General features: G+C 37.8%; 1 protein-coding gene across 28 annotated transcripts in view; it reads right to left on the bottom strand.

Moving 5' to 3' along the window:
- Positions 1-3,464: 3,464 nt before the first annotated feature.
- REPS2 (RALBP1 associated Eps domain containing 2) overlaps positions 3,465-13,375 on the bottom strand; it is a 257,690-nt gene continuing 247,779 nt past the window's right edge. For 27 of the 28 annotated variants that reach the window (XM_056808623.1, XM_056808622.1, XM_007500839.3 and 24 more), the window contains one exon: positions 3,465-11,446. In XM_056808623.1, coding sequence (XP_056664601.1) covers positions 11,378-11,446 — 69 coding nt within the window. In that variant the 3' untranslated portion in view covers positions 3,465-11,377. The remainder of the gene's footprint in view (positions 11,447-13,375) is intronic. The other variant, XM_056808621.1, reaches the window with a different exon arrangement.

Genomic DNA, 13,375 nt, shown 5'->3' with positions numbered 1-13,375 from the left:
AACAAAAAGGGAGGGGCCAGAAAGGGAAGCATATCAAGGGAGGGGATTAGGGGGATTGATTAAAAGTAAACCACTGGTGTAAAAGATTATAGCAAAAGAAGAAAGGGCAGAACTAGGAGAGGATATCAAAATGCTAGGGAATTCACAAGTGACAATCATAACTTTGAATGTGAATGGGATGAACTAACCCATAAAACGTAGATGAATAGGAGAGTGGATTAGAGTCCAAAATCCTACCATATGTTGTCTACAAGAAACACACCTGAGGCAGGTAGATACTTACAAGCTCAGAATTAAAGGGTGGAACAAGACCTATTGGGCCTCAACTAAGAGAAAGAAGGCAGGAATTGCAATCACAATATTTGAGAAAGCCAAAGTAAAAATAGATCTGATTAAAAGGGATAGGGAAGGTAAATACATCCTGATAAAAGGGAGTATAGACAATGAGGAAATATCCTTAATCAACATGATGTATGCACCAAATGATATAGCATGCAGATTTCTAAAAGATAAACTAGTGGAATTGAAGGAAGAAATAGATAGTAAAACTATACTAGTGGGAGACCTGAACCTATCATGATCAAATTTAGATAAATCAAATTTAAAAAATAAATAAGAAAGAAGTAAAAGAGGTGAATGAAATATTGGAAAAATTTGTTAATAGATATATGGAGAAAAATAAGTAGGGACATGAAGTAATATATCTTCTTTTCAGCAGCACATGGTACTTTCACAAAGAGTGACCATGTACTAGGTCATAAAACATGGCAAACAAATGCAAAAAAGCAAAAATAATAAATGCAACCTTTTCAGATCATAATGCAATGAAAATAATGATCAGTAAGGGTACATGGAGAGCCAAATAAAAAATTAATTGGAAATTAAATAATATGATTCTCCAAAATCAGTTAGTCAGAGAACAAATCATAGGAACAATTATTAATTTCATTGAAGAAAATGACAATGATGAGACATCCTTTCAAAATCTATGAGATGCAGCCAAAGCAATACTCAGGGGAAAATTTATATCCTTGAGTTCATATATTAACAAATTAGGGAGGACAGAGGTCAATGAATTGGACATGCAAATCAAAAAACTTGAAAGCAAACAAATTAAAAACCTCCAGAAGAAAACCAAATTAGAGATACTAAAATTAAGTGAGAAATTAATAAAATCTAAAGAGATAGAACTATTGAACTAATAAATAAGACTAGAAGTTGGTATTTTGAAAAAACAAACAAAATAGACAAAGTACTGGTCAATTTAATTAAAGAAAGGAAAGAAGAAAACCAAATTAACAGTATCATAGACGGAAAGGGAGAACTCACTTCAAATGAAGAGGAAATTAAGGCAATCATTAAAATTATTTTGCCCAATAATATGGCAATAAATATGCCAATCTAGGTGATATGGATGAATATTTACAAAAATATAAATTGCCTAGATTAACAGAAGAAGAAATAGAATTCTTAAATGATCCCATATCAGAAAAAGAAATCAAACAGGCCATCAAAGAACTCCCTGTTCAGATGGATTCACAAATGAATTCTATCAAACATTCAAAGAACAATGAATCCCAATATTATACAAACCATTTGGCAGAATAAGCAAAGAGGGAGTTCACCAAATTCCTTTTATGACACAAATATGGTACTCATTCCAAAGCCAGGCAGGTCAAAAACTGAGAAAGAAAACTACAGACCAATCTCCTTAATGAACATAGATGCAAAAATCTTAAATAGGATACTAGCAAAGAGACTCCAGCAAGTAATCACAAGGGTTATTCACTATGATCAGGTAGGAGTTATACCAGGAATGTAAGGATGGTTCAATATCAGGAAAACCATCCACATAATTGACCATATCAACAACTAAACCAACAAAAATCACATGATTATCTCAATAGATGCAGAAAAAGCCTTTGACAAAATACAACACTCATTCCTATTGAAAACACTAGAAAGTATAGGAATAGAAGGGTCTTTCCTAAAAATAATAAACAGTATATATCTAAAACCATCAGCCAACATCATCTGCAATGGGGATAAACTAGATGCATTCCCAATAAGATCAGGAGTGAAACAAGGATGCCCATTATCACCTCTCCTATTTGACATTGTACTAGAAACACTAGCAGTAGCAATTAGAGAAGAAAAACAAATTGAAGCTATTAAAATAGGCAATGAGGAGACCAAGTTATCACTCTTTGCAAATGATATGATGGTTTACTTAAAGAACCCCAGAGAATCAACCAAAAAGCTAGTCGAAATAATCAACAACTTTAGCAAAGTCGCAGGATACAAAATAAACCCACATAAGTCATCAGCATTTCTATATATCTCCAACACAGCTCAGCAGCAAGAGTTAGAAGAAATTCCATTTAAAATCACTCTAGACAATATAAAATACTTAGGAATCTATCTGCCTGAACAAACACAGGAACTATATGAACACAACTACAAAACACTTTCCACACAACTAAAACTAGATCTAAACAATTGGAAATACATTAACTGCTCATGGGTAGGACAAGATAATATAATAAAAATGACCATCCTACCCAAACTTATCTATTTATTTAGTTCCATACCCATCGAACTTTCAAAAAACTTTTTTACTGAATTAGAAAAAACCATAGCAAAGTTCATTTAGAAGAACAAAAGATCAAAGCTATCCAGGGAAATAATTTTTAAAAATACAAAGGAAGGGGACTTTTCAGTCCCAGATCTCAAACTACACTATAAAGGAGTGCTCATCAAAACAATTTGGTACTGGCTAAGAAGCAGAAAGGAGAATCAGTGGAATACACTTGGAGTAAGGGACCTCAGCAAAACACAAGACCAAAGATCCCAGCTTTTGGGACAAAAATCCACTATTTGATAAAAACTGTTGGGAAAATTGGAAGACAGGATAGGAGAGTTTAGGTTTGGATCAACAACTCACACCCTACACTAAGATAAACTCAGAATGGGTGAATGACTTGAACATAAAGAAGGAAACTGTAAGTGAATTATATGAACGCAAAATAGTATACATGCCAGACCTTTGGGAAAGGAAAGATTTAAAAAACCCAGCAAGACTTAGAAAAAGTCACAAAATGTAAAATCAGTAAGTTTGATTACATAAAATTAAAAAGGTTTTGTAGGAACAAACTGTGGGAGTAGAAACACTGAAACAAAACAACTGCTTGAATACATGTGTCCAGGGGATATGATTGCGGATATAGACCCTAAAGGAACATCCTAGTGCAAACATCAACAGCATGGAAATGGGTTCTGATCAAGGACACAAGTAATACCCAATGAAACTTTTGCGTGTTGGCTGTGGGAAGGATGGGGGGAGAGGAGGGAGGAATAGAATATGATTTTTGTAACCAAGGAATAATGTTTGAAATTGACCAAATAAAATAAAAAAATAATAAATAAATATAAGCCACTGCACACAGAAAGGAAAACCACAGACATTTTTGAAGTTAATGTACATTTTTATTTCAACATAGCACCCCGTTTTCATGTTTTATACATTTTCCAAGTTGGATGTGCATAGCCTTAACTATATACTAAACAAACATTTCAACCAATGTGAGAAGAGGCAGTAAGGTTAGTCTGTGTGCCCTATGTACAAGTCAAAATACAAATATACAGTAACTTCAGAGATTTAAAGTCAATGACAATAATGCTCCCAATACCACTGTGCTACCACATGATTGAGACAATGGTTAAATGTTAACACTACTTCTCAGCTCATTATCCAGAAAGATAATGGGGGGGGGAGCATCAAATATATACATTTCCTTCTTAAAACTCATCACCTCTGAGGCAGCTGTGGTGTGGGCAAAAGAGCATTAGATCCTGCTCGCTAGCTGTGTGTGATATTGAGCAAACTACAGCCTCTCTGAGCCTCATCTATGAAATGGGGATAATACTCAAACTTCATAGGGGTTGTGTGAAAAAGTGCTTTGAGAAACTGGTAAAACGCTAAATACATTCAAGCTATTCTTAAAGTATGACTTTTGAAAAAATAGACATGTTTGCTTTAGAAGTTAAAATAGAACATCTCATTTTTATGTCTGCTCCATGACCCAGTCGTTACAAAGATCAAAAAAGGTTCTTCTTGCCTGTGATTTATTTAATATACCTGAATTGTGCTCACTAAGAATAGTAGTTTTTATTGTTGTTTTTGTGTTTTAATGTTAAGCCTATTTTCTAAACTGTATGTAGTGGGGACTTTTATCAGCTGCTCTTTGGAAACTCAGATGACCCAAATTTTTACAATGGGATATTTATTGTTACTTATTCCATTTAAGACACAGACCCTTGGGGTACATAGATAGTATAGGTGGCACATCAAGTCTGGAGACAGAGGGTCCTGGGTTCAAATCTGACCTCAGACACTTCCTAGCTGTGTGACCCTAGACAAGTCATTTAACCCCAATTGCCCAGCCATTGCTGTTCTTCTGTCTTAGAACTGATACTAAGGTAACAGTTAAAAAAAAAACAGCCCCCTGAACACAGCTCCTACCTAATTCTACCCTCTACCATAAGGATTATATTAGAAAATAAGTTTCGTTTTATTAGTTTAGGGATAAGAAGTAAAGTGGCTGGCTTTTTTTTTTTACTTTTACACTACTAACTAGTGAAATGTCTATGAAATGGGTCTATCGTACAGTAGAATGACTGAGGATGAGCCTGGTGCCTTAAAGCCTCCTCATTGTACTCCAATAATTCCGTTACTGGGCTTCTCAATTCAGATGCCATCTGGTCCTTAAGGTTAAAAACCAGCATCCCTGATCTTTCCCACAATATCCATAGTATTGAAATCAGCTAAAAAAATGTTTGTAGGTGAATTTCCAAAGCACAAGATAGCAAAACTCTTTGAAGGGTTGAAGGTATTCCAGATCTGTTGTTGCCAGACCAAAACTTTCTACAACCAAGTTTCTGCAACTTCATCACCTACTTAAACAAAGGCATACGCATGTGAGTGTGTGTGTGTGTGTGTATGTGAGCACACATCCCAGAAGTCGTCATGCCATTTCACATTTGGTTGCTTGGGGAAATAGGGTGTGAATACATAAAACATCAGGAATAAGTGTGTATCGGTGTATTGCGTGATGTAGATGATATATATATACATATATATATATGTATATATAAACATGTATCATGAGAAATATGAACCGGGGATGGGGAACTGACTTTATAGTCAGAAAGACCTGAGTTCAAGACATTCCTTTGACATATGCTGGCTGCATGGTCCTACGTAAATTATTTTACTACTTGGTGCCTTCAAAAAAATTCTCTAATCCACTAAATTGCAGAATAAATGTTATTCAGCATTGGTCGAGGTCATGTGTTCCCCCAAGCATTGAAACCAAAGGGCTAGTCTACACACACACACACACACACATACATGTGCACACACGCCTTCCTAAATATAGATATTTTGTCCAATATCTAATTTGTACCCATAGCAAGAAGTATGTATATTCACTTACTGAGACTGTTTTGTTTGCTGGGAAAAGACCTCATAAATATTAAATTATTTGGAGAAAGTCAAATTATTGACAACAATGAATTTAATCATTCCAGATACTTACATTTGAGTCTTTTTGTTATGAATTCACTTTCTTGAAAGAGAGAAATGTGAGGGAAAGGCCAATGTTACTTAGAAACAAACCAAAGAGGGGGCAGCTGGGTGGCTCAGTGGATTGAGAGTCAGGCCTAGAGATGGGAGGTCCTGAGTTCAAATCTAACCTCAGACACTCCCTAGCTGGATGACCCTGGGCAACTCATATAACCCCCATTGCCTAGCCCTTACCACTCTTCTGCCTTGGAACCAATACACAGTATTGATTCTAAGATAGAAGGTAAGGATTTCAAAAAGTAAACCAAAGAACAAGCCCGTTGGAATTGATTTTTTTTTAAGATTGAAGATATAAGCAGGTCATCCTCAGCTGCAAAAGAATCATGGTTTTGATTATCATAAAAATATGCTGAGGTTTTATATTTTTTATCCAATTCACTACCAATTACTGAAGGAAATTTGTAGCATAATATAGTGTCAGAAGCTTAAAAAAAGAATTTACTTGTATAAAGAATGTAAGAAAAGTCTATATTGAACATCTGTCTAAAGCAACTTATTTTTTCACAAAAAATAAAGGGTTTCTTTTTGAGAAGAATATTCAGTTTTATCATATCTTTCATCTTCAAATTTGATTTTTTTTCTCCTAATTTGGTCACAAACAGAAAATGTCCCTGGATCTTACCTTCCTTAAAACATCATTTATTTTATATTTAACATTTTTATTAAACATTATTATACAGGCATAACCTTTATCACACTATTTACCACCTCAAGTATGGGTTAGGGGAAGAAACGGAGGAACAACTTAAATTCTAAAATGTCAGAAAACAATTTGCCAAAAATTGTTCTATATTTAGTTGAAAATAACATTATAGACCCATTTAAGTTACCACAGCAAAGAAAAATCAAACTACCATTCTTGTGACTTCTAAAAGATACCAAGTAAGAGATCTGGGTTCAAGTTCATCCTTGACACATCCTGACTTTCTGACCCTGAGAAAATTATTTAACTTCTCCATCCCCAAAGCGAATCTCTAGGACTCTAAATGCAGACATGGCCATCTGGATTGTAAATGAATTTCCTCACTTTCTATAGGAGCTTTCTATAGTGATTAAACAAGGTACAGGTCTAGTAAAAATGAAAAAAAAAATCAGATCTACTATTAAATTCATCATGGCAAATCAAAATGACCATTTTTATATAACTGAAAGATATAAAAGAAAATATAGGCTAGAAGCTGATAGCTTTGCAGTTATGTCACTTTCTAGAAAAAGTCGCAGGCTACAAGATAGGGGGTTTAGACAGAGGAGATTTCTAGACCTTGAAGGACTAGAAACAAATGTTGCTGTAATACTAAATGAGGGGCAAATGGCATTTGGAGGCTAATGGTTTTGCCACCTAAGTAGGAAAACAGCATTATGCCAAAGGCACCTGGATCATTTTGCCTCTTTGGATGGGAAACAATATAGCACTGCCTTCAATTCAACTCTCTAGAATTGTTACAGACAATTTTCAATGTTAATATGCATAAAGGAAATGTAATGGTAGCTACAGTAATACCTAGGCTCATTTTTCACTATAAGCCAAATAAAAAGGTACAAGAAAAGACAAATAGGTAGTGGGGATCCTAAAATAAAACAAAGTTGTGCACATAGATGGATATACATATATATTTTTACATGTATGCACATTTAAAATAAAGGTTTTTAGTGTGTATATGTTTATTGAGGGACCTGAGGGAATTTAGGCAATTAGAACAGCAACTGGTTAATTGTGGAATTGAGTGAATCACACTGACTCCATCTTGTGACTTCGTTCTAGAGCTAGCTCAGTTCTCTTTCTCTTCAATATTGGCTCTGGGCAAACTTCTCTCTTGAGCGAAAACTACTTTCAATTGTGTAAATTAAAAAACAAAACAAAGCATTATTGCATTGTTTGAATCAAGCCCTACCTGGTTGGGAAACTGGACCACCTCCACCTCTGGCATACACACCCTTAACTAAGGATCTAGATGTTGCTGACCAGAAACTCTGTCAGATCTAAAAAGTCTTCTCAGAATAATACATCTCACACAACCCTTACTTGAAAACTGGCCCATAGGAATCAGCTACTGTTTCCATGTTCCTTTTTTATTTGCAGATACTCAGAAGGAGGGGGGCACCTCTTTTTTCTGAATTCAGAGAATTGCACCTGTTTGCTTTCCCATTTCCAACGTGGAAAGTCTCTAACCTCTCCTCCAATTAGACATCAGAAAACCTCATTCTGTATCCTGGTTATTTTCTTTTAATTAATTGGTCCTATTTGATTAATTGTTTTAATGTATAAGTCTGTCTTCTCCTGTATTTGGGGTCCAGGACTAAGCTGAGGATGGGACCTGGTCCCGATTTGTTTGGCTTGCATGGCTTAGCAGAACTGCTGGGGAGCTTGAACCTTGTTTCCTCAGTATATATGTAAGTAGGTATATGTGTACACACAGAGACAGTACATAGAGGGATGCTGATTAACTAGGCTTTCCTTGCTTTAAAGCTTAACAGGATTTCCTTAGTATGGATATGCCCCTTACCAATGCAGATCCCAATCTTTGAAAGCCTGCTAGCCCAGCTTCATGAACTGCCCTGGCCACAATAACGTCATCATCTGATGGCTCTGAATTGAGTCAGAGAGCCCAGCAAGAGGTACACAGATTAGTACCAAGCCCACAAACATCACAGCTCTTTAAAAAATTACCTTCGGACATTTAATTAAATAGAGTCATAAATAAAGAAGCCAAGGCAAGCTGGGCTGATACGACTGTACTTTCTGATCTAATTTCAAATTGCTCTGATTGTCCAGTGGGGAAGCTAATAAGAACAGAAATTGGCCCAGGTTACACGTTCCTGGCATTGAATATTCCAGTCATCCTACACCATGAGGAGAAAGGCATTTCATCTGAAAACCTGTTACTATCCATTTGTTTGCAGCATCTCTGAGTGATGAAATATGAAAAGCTATGCAGGATGGGGTGGGGACTTGCACAAGACAAGCGCACATCTGGATCTTTTTCTCCTAGTGCAAGTCAAGCATCATCTGAAAGGTTCCGACTAAAAATAGTATCCCTAAAATTTGTTTGGCAAAAGGAACGTTTTTAAAGGCAGCTTCTCTAAAAACAGCCTGCCAACTCGTTAAAGGAGAAAGCTCGGTCTACTTCGATAGGAAGTGGAGGTGGCAAAGGAAAGAAGTTAGAAGGTGAGCGAGGAGGAGGAAGGAGCGGAGGGAAAAAGCAAAGACCGTAGGAAGCGCTCTGGGGATGTGTGTGTGTGTGTGTGTGTGTGTGTGTGTGTGTGTGTGTGTGTGTGTGTTGGGGGCTCGGCACAATGTCACGAGGTCCTTCTTCCTCATTCATGAGCAGTAGGGAGCTTTGACCCGGCATCTGGCCCAGTTCCCTCCTCCACAGGCCACTTGGCTGGTCGTCCTTCATGCTTGAGGGCTCCCTCGCAGTTTCTGGTGCTGACTTGGTCAGCTGACTTTGCCCGGCTTTATCAGAACTCCTGAGCTCAAACAATGCACCAGCCTCAGCCTCCCCAGCGGTGGGGACAACGGCACCCCCCACCCCACCCCCGGTCTTCAAAGCATTTTCAAGCAAACAAAAATCAAAATCTTCGCATTTCACCGAGAACAAGTGCTCAAACTGCCTGTGACTCCACTCCAATGGTCTCACAAAGACTAGGATTAGTGTATTCGGGGCCGAGACTTTTTCCAGACGGGCAGCCTTAAAAAATGTTCCCTGCCCGAAGATGCGCCATCAGTGTACGTTCCAGGTGTTTTCATCCGTGTCCAGCTGAATTCTAGCCTCCCCTGGCACCACACAAACGCATACAGAGACCCATCCAGCTCAGGGAAGCCGAGGGGGACAGTAAGCATTAACTGCTATTTGCAGCAGGCAGGCATCTAGCTAGACCTGCCCTTGCCGGGTAGCCCCCTTTGAAGCAGGAGAGTTATTTCAGAAAGGAGCCAGTTGGCTCACGGAGGCGGTTTTGTTGTTTTTTAACCTTTACCTTCTGTCTTAGAATCCATACTAAATATTGGCTCCAAGTGAGAAAAGCAGTAAGGGCTGCGCCATTGCAGTTAAGTGACTTGTCCAGAATCACAAATCTAGGAAGTATCTGAGGTCACATTTGAACCCAGAACTCCCACTTCCAGGTCCATTTGGGCTCAGTCCACTGAATTACCTAGCTGCCCTTCCTAAATGCTTTCATACTTCACGTGTCCTTGTTCCTGTGCAGGTAGAGGAAGGGCACTCTTCTATTGCTAACAACCAGGGGAGAAGGCACCTATCTGAACTTTTATGGGACCAAAATTTTGCTAATAAGTGCTGTTTATTAGTTTATATCAACTGTGTCAGGGCAGCTCGGTGGCCCAGTGGATAGTGTCAGTCCTGAAGTTAGGAAGACTCGTCTGTCAGTTCAAATCTGATCTCAGCTACTTATTAGTTATGTGATCCTGGGCAAGTCACTTAACCCTGTTTGCCTCAGTTTCCTCATCTGTATAGCAAGCTGGTGAATGAAGTGACAAAACACTCCAGTATTTTTGCTTAAAAAAATCCCAAATAGGGTCATGAAGAGTCAGACACAAATGAAATGACTGAATGAACATCGACTGTGCCTCGTAGAATTGGTTTCGTCCAGGCTGGACTGAGTTGAATTGTCATTCTCTAAAGTCCCCACATTTCACTACCCATATGTGCGGTGATAGATCTAGCGTAAACACCGGTCTTCATCCATCCCTTGTACTCATTCAATAAACTCGTCCAGTTTAACAGAAACGCAGACACAAAGAAAACAGCAACTCTGGTCCAGGAATGGCCATGCTGTCTGGAGATTGACCATTTCCACCTTTTTCTAGTCTGGATGCACTCGAGCTTGTGCAAAGGCCTCTAAAAAGGAATGTGTCAGCCCAGACCATTTCTTGGCACTTCCTTTAGGTTTTCAAACTTGTTCTCTTATATATGCGGCATCTAAATGGAATAAAAAATGAAAATTTGGCAACTCTTTGTTTAATTTTTGTCAGGCTAGATCATTAAAAATCCATTCTACAGATTGAATCATCTTAGTTTGACTATTTATACTGATGAAATGAACCAGATGCATATCAAATCTCGATTTCGTTTTGTGCTGTGTAATCGTGTTGAGCATCTGAGATTCAATATAAAATGAGGATTATATATTTATAAATAGATAGGAAAGATAAATTGTCCATTTCTTGGCAAATGAGAGCAGTGGGCATCGCTTCAGACTAATTTGTTGCTACCCTTAGTTTTACTTAGTTAGCCATATAATATTATGCCCTAAGACAAGCCTATTGGAATCACATATCCAGGATACCAAAACAAGTACATATGAATTATAAATGCAAATCCTGAAAGCAAGGAACAAGATTCCAAATAAATTAGGACTTCTTTAAATAAATAATGCACTAAATTTATTAAAGGGCTAAGAATTGGATTCAATTTTTGGTGAAAATTCCATCTTTGAAAACCCTGAAGAAGCATTTGAGAATAGACTAACATGAGACAAATTCCACTCTTTAGTCATAATCTCAAGTTTGACCAATGACTGAAGGACTTTTCCACCAGCAGATAAAAATATAGGGATGGCAAGTGAGGCAGGAGGGTGGGGGAGGAACAGGATACATCTCACATTCCATTTCTCCCTGCTTTTGACACAGTCGGACAACTTTTCCCAGAGGATGTGTTCCAACAGTGAAAAGGGAAGACCTTGGCACAGAGGTCAGCTGCTCCCACTCACACCCAAAGGTCACAAGACTGTGACAGGGCGAAGCTGTTCCAATTGGTTTTCCAAAGCAATGCGCTCTTGGTGAACTTCCTAAATCATCCAAAACAAAAAGAAACAAACAAAAGTTATAAAGGAGACATTTCTAGCTAAGTGTTCACCATTACTCTTTCACCAAGTATAAAAAAAAGAAAGAAATATTTCTAGGAAGACGTGCATACCTCATTCTTAATTCAGATTTGTGGATTAGGAAGCAATTGAGCTGGTTGAAGAAATTCATCTATCAATAAGTATTTATTAGGCAGCTAAATGTCAGAGTTGATAGAATCCTGGACTTGGATCTGGGAAGATCTGAGTTAAAAATCTTAGATACTTATCCAAACTTAGACACTTAATAGCTGGCTAACCTGGGGCAAGACACTTAACCACTATTGGCCTCAGTTTTCTTATCAATAAAACAAGGATAAAATAGCATCTATAGCAGCTTTGTATGGTTGTTTTCAGGAAAAACTGAGGTATTTGTAAGCCCTTTGCCAACCTTAAAATACTATATAAATGTTAGCTCTTATAATTATCAATTATCTGCTGGGTTCTGGGGCTATCAAGACAAGGGAAAAAAGAAAAAGAAAGGAATGGAGAGAGAGAGAGAGAGAGAGAGAGAGAGAGAGAGAGAGAGAGAGAGAGAGAGAGAGAGAGAGAGAGAGAGAGAGGGAGAGGGAGAGAGGGAGAGGGAGGGAAGGAGGAAGGAAGGAAGGAAGGAAGGAAGGAAGGAAGGAAGGAAGGAAGGAAGGAAGGAAGGAAGGAAGGAAGGAAGGAAGGAAGGAAGGAAGGAAGGAAGGAAGGAAGGAAGGAAGGAAGGAAGGAAGGAAGGAAGGAAGGAAGGAAAAGAAATTCTCACTTGTTGTGAGGATTAAATTACATAATAATTGTAAAGCACTTACTACAGTACCTGGCATATACTTAAATAACACCTGTTGCCTTCCTTATTTTTTCCTTTCTTCACTCTGAAAGTATGAGGGGTCTCTACTTGCCCTCAGGGATGGCCTTACTGGTTTCATATATACAAAATTAATGTGAGAAAAGGATCATAGGATCCGAGATTATATTTGAAAGGGACCCTAGAGTCCATAAAGTCTAATCTGCTATTTTAGAAATGAGGAAACTGAGGCACAGAGAGTCTTGTGGCTTGTATAAGCCACACATAAGGTCATACAGCTAAAAAATATCTGAGATAATATTTGATCCTAGACCATTCTGACTCCAAGTTCAATGCCCTCCTCTCTATAAACCATGTCCTCTGCATAAAGTTCAGAATTTCACTGATGGAGATTTAGCAGGGATCTCTCTAAAATGTCTTATTTATAGCCCGCATGCCCAGTAGTTGGGAGAATGACCAGCAGACTTTGGTACAAGTTACAGGACTAGTAAGAATGAAAAATATGGTATACTAATGTATTGCTGGTGGAGTTGTTAACTGATATATATATATATATGTCTGCATGTATGTATACACACATCATATAGTCACACACATAATATACCTCTGTGTATATACAGCAGGCATAGGTTCATACATGTGAGACACATATGCATGCGTGTGTGTATTATACGACATATGGAAGCTTATTAGCTTTTGATACGATAATTGGGTTTTCCTTTTCTGGGATGAGTTAGACTTCTGTTGTTTTTCAGAAGTTCTATCATGTCCCTCTCCTCCTGATCCCATGGACCACAGCACATGAGGATCTTCTCTCCTCCACTATCTCTCAAAGTGCATCCACGTTCCTGTTTCTTGTTTCTATAATCCTTTCTATCCATCTCATCCTTTTCCTTTTGCCTTCGATTTTTCCCAACATCAGAGTCTTTTTCAAAGAATCTTGTCGTCTCATTATGTGACCAAAATACTTCATCTTCAGCTTCTGGTATTTGACCTTCCAGCAAATAGTCTGAATTAATTAAAGTATTAACTAATTTGATCTTCTTGGTGTTCAAAGGACTCTCAAAAGTCTTCTACGTGCCGTG

Source organism: Monodelphis domestica, chromosome 8 (assembly GCF_027887165.1).
Source record: "Monodelphis domestica isolate mMonDom1 chromosome 8, mMonDom1.pri, whole genome shotgun sequence".
In the NCBI taxonomy this organism is placed as follows: domain Eukaryota; kingdom Metazoa; phylum Chordata; class Mammalia; order Didelphimorphia; family Didelphidae; genus Monodelphis; species Monodelphis domestica.
The sequence above is the reverse complement of the archived record's forward strand: the minus strand, read 5'-3'. Positions and strand labels throughout refer to the sequence as shown.